Source organism: Petromyzon marinus, chromosome 11 (assembly GCF_048934315.1).
Source record: "Petromyzon marinus isolate PM22_M1 ecotype Great Lakes invasive population chromosome 11, UKy_Petmar_22M1.pri1.0, whole genome shotgun sequence".
NCBI lineage: Eukaryota > Metazoa > Chordata > Hyperoartia > Petromyzontiformes > Petromyzontidae > Petromyzon > Petromyzon marinus.
This window is the reverse complement of record NC_133677.1, coordinates 8,935,155-8,947,809: the sequence shown is the minus strand read 5'-3', so window position 1 is coordinate 8,947,809 and position 12,655 is coordinate 8,935,155. Positions and strand designations below refer to the sequence as shown.

At 45.5% G+C, this 12,655-nt stretch overlaps 1 protein-coding gene across 3 annotated transcripts in view; it reads left to right on the top strand.

The window, feature by feature from the left end:
* Positions 1-576: 576 nt before the first annotated feature.
* Positions 577-12,655, top strand: part of LOC116941244 (disintegrin and metalloproteinase domain-containing protein 12-like) — a 58,512-nt gene continuing 46,433 nt past the window's right edge. The window contains exons 1-5 of one of the 3 annotated variants that reach the window (XM_032952090.2): positions 577-1,142; positions 1,291-1,484; positions 6,273-6,385; positions 8,215-8,291; positions 8,853-8,931. In XM_032952090.2, coding sequence (XP_032807981.2) covers positions 1,361-1,484; positions 6,273-6,385; positions 8,215-8,291; positions 8,853-8,931 — 393 coding nt within the window. In that variant the 5' untranslated portion in view covers positions 577-1,142; positions 1,291-1,360. Of the gene's footprint in view, positions 1,485-6,272; positions 6,386-8,214; positions 8,292-8,852; positions 8,932-12,655 lie in introns of all 3 variants that reach the window. The other 2 variants (XM_032952091.2, XM_032952092.2) reach the window with 2 other exon arrangements.

Below are 12,655 nucleotides of genomic sequence, written 5' to 3'. Positions count from 1 at the left end.
AAGCTTCAAATCAAAACCAGGCTGCAGTCTACATCATAGAATGCCAGTACACTCAGATTAAGAACCAGGCTACAGTCTACATTCGTGTTTTTTTGTTATTTTTATTCACTTTTTGGTTTTATTCGGTAAAGTCACGTAGATAAAATAAAACAAAATAAAATAATTAAACCTTTTATTTTGTTTTATCTACGTGACTTTACCGAATAAAACCAAAGAGTGTATGAATCCTTGCAGTCACGAAAGCTTCAAATTTAGAATTTATTCACTTCATTTGCGTTATTTTTTCTATCCATTTGACTCTACCGAAAGAACCAAAGGACCACGAATTTCCGCAGTCGCGAAAGTTTCAAGTAAAAAACAACTACAACAACAAACAAACAAACAAAAAACCCACCTACCTCCTCCCTAACCCGCAAACAAAATGATTTGTGTGTTGATAAATAAACACGGGTTCAAGGGAGTTGCTACGAATCGTCATCGCATCGCGTTGCTGAGGCCGCGGGGGTCAATTGTGAGCTCGCACCGATTCGGGAGGGCGGTGACAAAGTAAAAAAAAAACAGGTGGGAAGGAGCTTTCGTTGCATAAAAACAACTAGCAGGAGGGAGGGAGGGGAAGCCGAGAGAGAGAGAAAGAGAGAGGCACATGGGCGGCGGTGTGGCAGGAAATGTGGCACAAACACAGCGCACGTCTAGAAGCTTCAACCGTCTGTCGTAGTCTTCGTCGTTGTTATTGTTGTTGTTGACGTCGCAAAAAACAAAACCAATCGCGTGCAATTAAGTGTCTCGCTTTCTTTCATTGCTGCTGCTGCTGCAACAACAACAGATCCACGAAAGCTCGTTTTAACCCAAACGTAAAACTTTATATATTTTTATTTTTTTAGTTTGTTCATCCGCCCGCCCGCCCGCCCGCCGTGGGAAGTCACTCGGCGGCTTGTCGAGGGAAGTTGCTGGACCCCCCGACGACTTTTCGCTTCCCCACAGTCCCCCTGACAAAACCCTCTCGTTTTGTCGTCCCTTGTTGCTTGTCGTTCGCCTGAGATTCCTCCTCCCGGACAGTCGCGAGCGTGTCGAGGGGGCCCCGGCCCCGGCGGCACGGATTCTCGTGAAGCCGCCGCTCCCCGACACCACAGAGACAGAGAGAGGTCCGCGTCTCTTTCCACCGCTCTCTCGCCGCGGACTCTCATCATTCATTCTCTTTTAGTTTAGTTGTGGTGGGTGGTGGGTGGGTGGGGGAGGTTTAAAAACAAATAAATATAAATACTTTGTACGTAACGCCGTCGGTTGAAGCAGCAACAGCAGCGGCCTCTCGCTCTCTGTACCCCGCTGACGGAGGAGGAGGAGGAAGCTCCACGACTCCGCCATGGCCTCGCTCCGAGCCTTGACTCTCCTCTGCCTGCTGTGCGCGGGGCTGAGCGCGGAGGACGTCCCCAGCGCGGAGGACGTCCCCAGCGCGGAGGAGCTCCTCACGGAGCACGCTGCTCAAGGTAAGACATCATCATTATTATTATTTTGGCGCTGCGTTGACAGCGGCGCGGTTGACGGAACTCGCGCGCACGTTCGCCAAGCAGGGGGATGATATAGCACACGACGTTTCGTGCAACGGCCCTCCTGCAAAGCACGAAACTTGATGTCATGGGACCTCCCTTGCCAGTATCAAAATGTCAAAATAAGTTTGACCCTTTCTGGCAATAAAACAGCAGGTGTTAAGATTTTATAACACCAAACATAAATCTTTTTGCAAGGAATCAACGGCATGTACTTGTGGCGAACGTGGAAACAAAAACCGCATTGCTCTGATGAGTATTGATTCCTTACAAAAAGGTTTCTGTTTGGTGTTTTCTTATCACGACTGTTTTTTTTAATTCCCAGAAAGGGTAAATCCTATTATTATATTTTGATAGTGGCAAGGGTGGTACCATGATGTAGCTGCTCAAACCCGAGCTGTCAGTGTCCTGATAGTGGCATTGTCTTGGTGCTGGTCGCCTTTGGGCGTCCTCTGCCCTAACACTGGGTTGAGACTTGGCTCTAAAGAAAGCTGTCTCTGGTGCGGACCAGACAGTTCTCAAAGACAATGCATCATCATGTACTAATCAGAGCATGTTTTTTTGTTTGCATGTTCACCAAAAAGTACGTGTGGTTAATGCAGACATGATTCCTTGCAAAAAAAATGTTTCTGTTTGATGTTTGAACATCTTTAACACCTACCTACTGTTTTATTGGCAGAAAGGGTAAAACCCATTCTTACACATCTCCATGTCTTGACGAGTTCAATGTTAAAGGTAGATGTGGGTGGCATTTGGGGTGGCCTCAATCTTTGTAGGGGTCTCAGCCGCCAAAACTTATGGAAAGTTAAATTGTATAGATTTGAAGTTTTCGTGACTGCAGGGATCCATACTCTTTGGTTCTTTCGGTAAAGTCACGTAGGTATATATATAAAAAAATATTACCGTAAATCACGACGTTTCGGTAATTTTTACGGTAATATTTTTTATACCTACGTGACTTTACCGAAAGAACCAAAGTGTATAAAATTGTATACTTTTGAAATTGCGTTTGGGATGGTAAAAGTATACATTGTGAACGATCTGAGAAGCCATGGTACACGTACCATGATCAATCCACTGCTGGATGAGGGCCTTCCCACACAGGGAGGGTGGGGGTGGTTATTTGATCATACTTCACCACACTGGTCGGTGTGGATTGTTGAAGGCGTAGGAGCATAGAAGCGCAGTACAATAATGGATTTTGCTTCACTGCGCTCTCCTGCCCACGACTTACCACAACACCGAAACGTATGAAGTCTGTTTATGCATTATTGGCGGTGTCTCGACTCTGCTGGATAGCTCGCCCGATGCGTTTTCGGGTTGTGTACCGCGTGTTTTTCGGCTTGATGTCCAACGTTCCTCTCCACTTGCTGGGAGCTCCTTGAGGATCTGAAGTTTACTCAACTGGGTTTAGAGCCCAGGATCTCAGCAGTGCTGGCTCGGTTCTGTCACTGCCTCTCGAACGCCTCTGAGCTTTCACATGTCTGTCAGACCCATTCGGAAAACCACTGCTGTCCTACAGAGTGGTACCAATTTTACCGCCCAGATATCACATCAAGACACTCGCAGACTGGCATAGATACATGAGGGATGGTCCTGGAAAAGCTTGATAACCTTCCCAAGAACATTGTCCAAAATGTAGCCTTTCTTTTGAGAGTAGGTCGATTAAGTGGATTACAATTAAACTGTTGAGTCGATTGTCCCGACCATCTGTGTGGAAGTGATAGAATAATAACTATTAAAAGTGAATTGCAAATTGTTCCAATGAAGCTAGCATGGGCTTCTTTAATACATCTATCTGTGGGTTATAACTTTGTTGTTTTTTCCAGAACCCTACTCAATTCGGGTAAATTCTTAGGGTGTCCTATTGCATGATGAGCTGCTATTTCTGGGATGTTATGCACTTAGGTGTTGTGGATTTTCATTGCTGATGTAATGAGGAAATCATCAAGCTAACATAGGCCTAGTCTACTGTCCTGTATCAGGAAATCTAACTCGCCTTTCTCTAATCATTCTTATTCACATTATTTGCGGACCAGCTATCCGTCAAACATTTCTTACACTCATCTTGTCTGTCCATGGTATTTTTGTTGAATTCAAATAAGCACAGATTAATGCTGTACTTCGTATAAATATATCATCAGAAAAAGAATGGCCCATCCTTATTATACAGCCTATAGCACTGCAATGGGTGATCACCATGCACAGCAGCTAGACTGTCATAGGCAGCTGTTGGTGCAGCGTTGTGGTGGGCAGAGAGCAAATGCAGCATAATCCATCGTTGTACTCTACTTTTCCACATCTATGCTCCCTGCATTCAACTCGTACTGATCAACGTGGTGAAGTTTTGGTCACATGATACAACCTGCACAGGTGTTGGGAGGCCCTCATCCAGCAGTGAATTTATAAAAGGGACTGTACATGCTACATGTGAACATACAATTGCAGGGAAAGTTAGTGAACACCTATTAGGATCAACATTGGCACACGAAGCATTGGTGTGTGTACTGTTGTCCTTCTTCGCACCTCAGATTAGCACGGTGTGCTGTGTATGCTGTGAAAGAAGTTCAACATACTTGTACTGTAGAACGATAACCATTTATATTACACTTCTAAATACTATATAAAGGCACACTCTGTACTTAGTCTCTTTCCATAGCAGAGGGCCTAACGTAAGAATCTTATTTTGACTTGATAAACTTGATTCACAAACCTGTGATGAATATTTATATCGTAGGAGCAGAAAATGTGCTTATTATGGATGTTTGGGCCTTCTCTCCACACTGCCGATGAAGCGGCTGTCGCCTGGTTTGGCACGACAAGCATACATGGACAAGAATAATCAAGCAAATCCAATCCCAAGCTATCCATCATTATCAGCTTTGTTCTATCCACTGATGGATGAAGGCGACACGATGTCATCTTCATCCCAGACGGTCCTTGCAATTCCACGGTCCACGTCACTCCTGCACATGAGCGATTCTTGTCACTCCATCTTTGTGATGCTTGACCTCTCGGGCGTGTTCCATCTTTTTGCTGGCATTTCATCATCAAACTCATGCATCGCTGGCATCCCGTCTCACTATGTGTCCTGCCCAAAACGTTGCAGTGTCCCAAATTTGCATTTGTCTTCAGATCCACGGATTTCACCGCTGTTTCTCAGTGTTAATTCTGAGCATGCATCTCTCCGTTGAATTAAATTTGAGAATGAATTTCAGCATAACTAGTCTATGTTAAAAGTAAAGTTTTCAATCAGTCTCTCTTACCTGCTGTGACGCATTGAGTGGAACCATGGACGCAATATTTACAATGGTCATTAATTGAAGTCCCAGCCCAGCAATGGGATTCCCTGCCAGTGTGAAGCCATTGCTCACTGATGCCACTCTAAATTATGTTAGGTCATGTTGGCTGTGCTTGAATAGGGGCACCGTGTGTGTGTGTGCCAGCTCTACTGATACAAAGGCTGCTGGCCGTGATGCCCGACCACCCCCTCATGCCTTGGACCTTACCATCCAGAATAGACGCGCGCTAATGATGCTTACACGTCTTCCAGTCCATTCATAGGCAGCGTTATTTATCAACAATATCTCTCGCTTCTAGAGGCCACAGTGCCTGAGATTGATTGCTGAGTGGAGCACTGGGATGAATTATCCAACAGGTTCGTTTCCCTGACTTGGCTGCCATTCAATCACCAATCCAAACCGTGAGCCATTGTCCTCTCGCACCATAATGTGTCCTGCCCCAGCCCACTTGCTTTGCTTTATAGTCAATATGATGTCTCTAACTTCAGTTCGATTCGTGTGTTCCTATTTCCGTCTCTCGGTGTAATTCCGGGGCATGCATCATTGTCCCTCCATGCTTTCTTGCCCACCTTTCAGTTAGTTTCCATTCTTTATGTCAATGTTCATGTTTCTGATGCATAGCAGGGTAGTGTGTCATAGCAGGGTAGTGTGTCATAGCAGGGTAGTGTGTCATAGCAGGATAGTGTGCCATAGCAGGGTAGTGTGCACTGAATGATTGCTTTCTTCTTTAGGCACATCAGTAAGGTGCGTTTCATTATGACGTTTAGTTTTGCAAAAGCTCTCCAACTTGCTGTGGCTTGTTCATGTATTACATCATTTTTTTCATCACCATTGAGCAACCATTTGGGGTTGGTTTATTCCCTCGCATTGTTTACCGGGTAAACGCCAATTTGATATATTTTTGTTACAGGGGTATTTTCATCTGGGCAAGTCGGTTAAGACTCAAAGTCCAGTGTATAATAAATGTACATATGCAGCCCTTGGACAGGCCACTGCCGCACAAGGGCCCCTCCCCGTGCTGTGAGGGCCACACGGGTTTTTTTTTACCATACTTCATCAGGCTGGGCTGTGTGGGTTGGTGAAGGTGGGGAGCATAGTACAGTACAAACATTTTTTCTGTACTGCCTTTTGCTAACAACGTTAGTCCCACAGTCACCTACAACACCCCTGTTTGATGCACGTTGGTCGCCTGTCCAGCCTGCTTAGCTTTCGAGATCTGTCGAGATTGGGCTCTATGATTGTGGGAGATTTGGTCCATAGGCATAGCATATGGCTGTGTTTTCATATAAAGTACATTGTGTGTCTTTGTCTTTGTGATGATGTTTTTATTTTATTCCCCTGCGGTCAGTCGGTTAGCCCGTGTCGTGCGGCGAAACTAAAGCTGGAGCAACGCTGTTGTTTTTTTTGTTTTTTCCCCCCGGTGCAGAGAGTGCGAGCGGCCGGTGGTCACGACAGTTGCAGGAGCTGGAGAAGTTCAGCGTCGTGGTGCCGCGCCTCGTGTCCGACCGCCACAAGCGGTATCTTGACCCAAGCAGCGACGTAAGCTTGCCCTCTGCCCCCCTGTCAGCCGTGCGTCGTTTGCTGTAAAAATCGTGTGTTGGGGGGGGGGGGGGGCAGCAGGACGGTGGGACGCCGCGGCCACAAGATGTTAACTACTTCGCCTGGTATGCAGGAGGTCGTGGGTTCGATCCGAACCCTGACGCCTGCTATCTGTATCTTTGGAGTTTGCGTGTGTCTCTCCCTGTAGTTGCGTGGATTTTTCTTCCGGTCCTTTGATTTTTCCCCTCCACATTTAGAATCAATATGCGTTTAGAGTATTTGGCCGTTATAAATTTCAACATCATAAGCCACTCTGTTTGCGCTGTCATTTGTGATGGCCATGTCGCTTCTGAGAAAAGAGCTATATAGCTCAGTGGGCCTTACCTGGTTCGGTAAAATATCTAACTTTCAGAACAGGCCCAGAGAGGGAGTGGTGCGACACCTCAGTGATGCACTTCTCCCCATACCACGTGGGTCTTGGGGGAGGTCATGTGATCATGCTTCACCACTCTGGCCAGCTGGTCGGTGCAGGTTGCGGAAGGTGGGGTTTGTGAGCACGTGCTTTTTCAAAGACGTTGGTGATAATGCGCTTCCATTTATCTCTGTCCATGATATTAAGCACGAACTTTGCATAAGATACTTCCAGTTGCATACAATTGTTCAAAGTGCTTATGTGCTTGCAAATACTTGTTTTATGTGTGTTGGTCGATTATAATTATCTTCCTGAGATTTGATGTTTTGAGTTATTTGGTCTGGTACAGCCAGGAAAATAATGTCCTTTATATATCCAGGAAATCCTTGACTTGTATTTAGGATGCATTGGTATGTATGGCCATTTCTGTTAAAGATTGATTGACATGTGGGAGGAGCCTGGAGTGCCTGGGTAAATCCCAGGTATGAGGGAGTAGCACTCAAAAGGTGCACACAGATAACGCACATCGTCAAGAATTTATTGCCGCAGCCAACTCCTGGCCATCTTGTGGCAGCCCAAGCTTACAACACCCAGCAGTGTCCTGTCCAAGCACTAATTAGGCTCAACCCTGCACAGCTCCCAGATGTGATGAGATAGGTCGCATTCAGGAATATTTGACCCTACGCATGCTTTCCCAGTTATGATATGTCACAGCCCACGTTTTGTGTGTGTGGCTGTGCATGGGACTGCAGTAAAACCAGATTTTGTTGGAGTAGTTTACATGTGGTAAATTAGGCTCTGTGCATACAGGATTATGTTTGATTGCTATTGATGTACTCTCTGGTAGAAATAAAATAAAACATCACGACGTTTCGATCGCAACACAAGCAATCCTCATCAGGTGGAACAACCACAGCAAGAAAAAATTCTGAAGTAGGCGAGAGAGCTGCCGTGGCAAGAGGTTATATAGGTAAGAAATGGGGTAGGAGCAAGGGGGGAGAGAGAGATAGGGGGGGTGGGGTAGGGGAAGGGGGCTCTGTGAGCGCTAGGGGGAGAAGAAGTGAGGCTAGGGGGGGGAAGTAGGCGGGGCTAGAAGTGGGAAGCTGAGGACACGGGGGGGGGGGGGGGGAAAGTAACTTGGAAAAATAGACTAGTACCCGGCAGGTATGGTGAAAACAACCATTGATGTGTTGGTTGAAAAAACACAGATGGGTAGGTTTTGCCCGCTTGTGTTAGAATGAAAAATATTTGAGTTGGTTCCTATCGACCCTTATCGCTCTCGTTACTCCGTGATGGTGAAGTCACCTGAATCATATTCTTTGTTGCTTGGTTTTGGTCTCGCAATGCATTGCCCTTTAGGCTTGTTGCCTGCCAATGTTATGATGGATGTATTTGTGTGTGATGCATTTATCCTCAGGAGGGGCATCCGGACAGCACGAAATTTGAGATCGAGATTGAGGGGGAGACACTGGTGCTTGAGCTGGAAAAGAACGAGTAAGTTCATTGTGAATTCACATCCAGGATACAGAATGCACATTGCTGCTGAGACTAGCATCAGCCACAGCAGGATGTGTAATTATAAGGGGAGCCAGCATTTGTTAGATCAGCTGTTTTTAAGGCAGGGTGTCATTGCTGAATGATGACTCAGCTTTCATTGTCAGCCAGTTGACAGTTGTGCAGCAGTGTGTGTTTTGTAACTGACTTAACAAAGAAGGCCTTTTGTGCTTCTGATCAGAAATCTTAGGTTTGACTGTGTGAGCATTACGGCCTGGAAACCTGAGTGCAATCTTCCATCTCTGTGTTAACGGTCTGAGATAAACAAAGTCCTTTTTTAAAACGAGGAAAATGTGGAATATCCATCAGAGGTTCTGGCGTTACAAATGGGGCTGGGCACTGTCAACTCACGCCTTTGTACAGGAGAACCTTTTGAGATGAAATAAGTCCTCGAGATGCAATATTCCAGTTGGATAAAAATAATACTTGGCCATTATTTCGTACAGAAACCCTTTCGCAGTCTTGATTTGTTGATACCTTCTGCTTACCCTTCTCCCACAGGAAGTTGATAAGCCCCGCATTTGACATTACCTACTACCTGCCGAATGGCACGCGGGTCACCCAGAAGCCAAAGGACCTGGTGAGTGCTCCGTAATTGGTACAGAAGCAGCCGAATTGCTGTACTCCACCCCCCGCCAACCCCTTTCCTCCCTAGCACCTTGTTGGAGCTCGGTAAATCAACAGTATTGAGCTGGCATAGTGTTGTTTTGGGTCAATACCATGCGTAACGGGCATTATAGGCTGTGGGAGTACATGGTGGGTATTGCAGAAAAATCCATTGTATTGTATGTCTATGCTCCCACATTGATGCCCTCGCCAACCCGCACTGGCCAGCGTGGTGACGTATGGTCAAATAACTCCACGTGCTGCATAGCGCAGGGAGGGAGGGCTTCATCCAGCAGCGGATTGACTATGGGACCTTATGTGTAGATGCATCCTCATGCACAAGCCCATTGTAGAGCCGCTGCCCCGGCAACCTCATCCATATGCTCACCCAACTGCTGTCTGCTGATACGAAATGTGCCTGGAAGATAAAGCACCATTGGTTTTTATGGGATGGTGCCGTGTGCGATAACATTCATGAGCGCAAAGCCTGGAGTGTGTGTTTGAGAAGGCGTTCACTGATGCTGCAGTACACGCTCGGATGCATCTTGTTGACGCGTTGCGCACAACACGGTACACACTTGTAAGCGATACAAGAAATAACCAGGTCAAGGGGTTTGTTAAATCGCCGAGACAAAGTAGCACCTTATCTATGAACCAGGGATGTTGCCGCGGTATATAATGCTGAAAACAATGGATTTGAAATCCAGTCGCCTTACCCCCCCCCTCCCAACCTCTGTCCACTCTGGCAGTATAAATGGGTGCACCACAGTGTGGCGATCGGCTGGTCGCATGTGGTGAGGTCTTCTTTCCGCGTCCGTCCGTCAAAGTCGAACGCCCTTCCAGTGGCGAGCGCATCTCAGCGCTCACAGGTTTGCCTGCTGCACAGTGCAGGGGCCTTCCTCGAGCAGCGGGTGACATCGAGGTGCTGCACGGTCAGCCTCTCGTCGCAGTGGTTGCAACAGCAGCTCTCTGGTTTTGTGGAGCACCGCCGTGTGGCCAGGTGGGGTCAAGATCTGCCGACCTAGGTGGGGTAACGTTTGGGTATGGCCCACCTTTTTCCGAGACGTCTCACCGGTTGCGGAAGAGTAGGCCAAATGCCCTCTCGAGGGCCTCTCTAAAGCTTCATCTGCCGGTGGTAGGATCCTGAGCAAGACATTTCAAGGCTGCACATTTACCTTTTACTCTATGAACCGGGAGGGCATTACAAAACCATACGTATGTTCGTACGCAGGTGCCAGTAGCATTACATTATGTAAGGCACCTTGGCTTTATAACCTGGAAAGCCCTTGTCACAGGGTAGCCGATCGTTTTAGGCGATAGCCATCCATGAACACGCCGAGGCCTGGAGTTGAGTTGCCATTACAAGCAGCGTTAATTAACAAAACCAGATGGATTGAAAGAAATGCAAAATGCTAGAGCAGGTTCAGGAGACGAAAAGTCGAATAGCCTTTGCGAAAAAGTCAACAAAAATATACATCGGGCATATTCTCAGAGGTGAGGGCTTGGTGAAGGAAGTTCTGGAAGGATTAGGGAAGTTGGGAAATGGGCCAAGTGGCCAAAAAATAAGGATGCCGTTTGACAACTCGAAGGAATGAAGGAAAATCCAGAGTTAAACGAAGGGGAAAGCTCAAAATTGGACCTGATAAAGGTGGTTTGAGCCAGGGACCTGCCATTGGGAAGAAAGAGCGGGTAGCGAAACGAACGTTCACAATGGGTGGCAGGTCCTGTCCTACAGGGCAAATGTCCCAGTGCGGTTGGTTCACTGGCTTAGAGTACTGTACAAGTGAGTCGCCGAGGCAAATTATTGGGGAAGAACACAGAGGGCTGTTTTTCATGCTTGTGGCGTGCCACGTGATTGCGTGTGCACAGCTTGTGTGCTTCGTGTGCCAAACTGGCATGTGGGTGGCGATAGACTGCCCCCCCCACCAGCCCTGCCCACCCAGACCTCCACTGGCCATGATTAAGCTTTTCAATTTGAATCGGATTGTGGTTGGGGTTTTTGTTGTTGTTGTACTTTAATTACTTTGTATTTATTTAACTGGGAGTATAATGCTTTTGGATTATATTCCAGGACTGCAGGAATTAGAGGTGAGCGTTTTTTGAGGCAGCGCACGTGTGCACGAATAGTTTATGCATTATTAGCGTTTGTGTTCCTGGTTACTTTGGAAACTAAAGTATATTTGCTATCCTTATACTTTTTGTACTTACATTTTATTTTCCAAACCTGTGACTTTGTTGCGTGCACATATATACATATTTATCTGTGTAACATAATACAAATTTATAGTCAAGTGAAGTTAATTTAATTTTGGTTTACATCAATAAATCTGCTTTTCAAAGTGCCATCATCACATTAATATTCACCATACAATAAAAGGTTTTTCCCTTTTTTCTGCAACTAAACAGGTGTTAGGATTTTGATTTAAAGCTTTCGTGACTGCAGTAATTCATATTCTTAGCTCTTTCGGTAAAGTCACGTTTTATATATTTTATTATTTTATTGTTTCCCTTCAACGTGACTTTACCGAAAGAGCTAAGAATATAGGTGTTAGGATATTAAAACATCAAACTGAAACCTTTTACAAGGAATCATGTCTGCATTAACCACAATACTTGTGGTCAGAATGCAAACAAAAAAACATACTCTGATAATATGATGCATTGCCCTTGAAACTGATTGGTCCACACCAGAGACAGCTTTAATGTCAGTCTATGTGTAACCAAAAATAGCATGTTAAAGTTAATGAGAAAAGCATGTCAAAACAATGAGCGAAGTTAATGAGAATATCATTTTAAAGTCAATGAGAGATGAGCAAGTCAATGTCAGTCTATGTGTAATAAATAGCGTGTTAAAGTTACTGAACTTAGCATAAGAACAGCTCTGGGGAGAGAGAGAATGTGTTTTAATGAGAGAAGCAAGCTACTAACTTGCTTTTTTTCATTAACTTTTACATGCTTCTCTCATCAAAATACATATGCTAATCCTACATGCTAATCTGAGCTCTTATGCGCTACGGAAGCTCATTAACTGCACTATAATCCAACATGCTAATCTAAGTTAATTTCCTTTAACATGCCACGCTATTTATTACCGTTACACTATAATACCCCATGAATACTACTTCGGCTACCTTTTTCTCAAAACTTATATAAACTCTTGCTGGTAACAGCTTCTCTTCACGAGGCAGCAGACATCGTTGCAGCTCGCAGCAGACACCGCGGCTATCGCGATTTTCACCTGAAGACGGGCACTTGTGTTGCGTTCGAAACGTCGTGACTTACTTTGTTTTATTTCTACCTACGTGACTTTACCGAAGGGACCAACGAGTATATAAAAATACATGTTTATAATAACGATCGTTTACACCTCTAGGCCACCCAGGAGATTCACACAAAGTCGGGCCTACTTTGGGGTGTTAGGCCATTGCGTTAATGAGTTTTTGGCTTCATGTGAGCAGAAATCAGAGTAACCAGAGAAACGTACCATCTAGATTGAAAATTTTAAATCTAGTTTGAAAACGAATTTCTTTACGACTGCTTTTTGTGTTTAGTTTGTTGTCTTTCCCCCGCACCTCCGATTAGCACAGTCAGCTATGTACGGTGCGAAAGAAGTTCAACATATGAGGGCATAATAATCAGTGGCACACAGATGGATGCAATCTATAGGCCAACTAAATAAATCCAACCCATATGAGCTC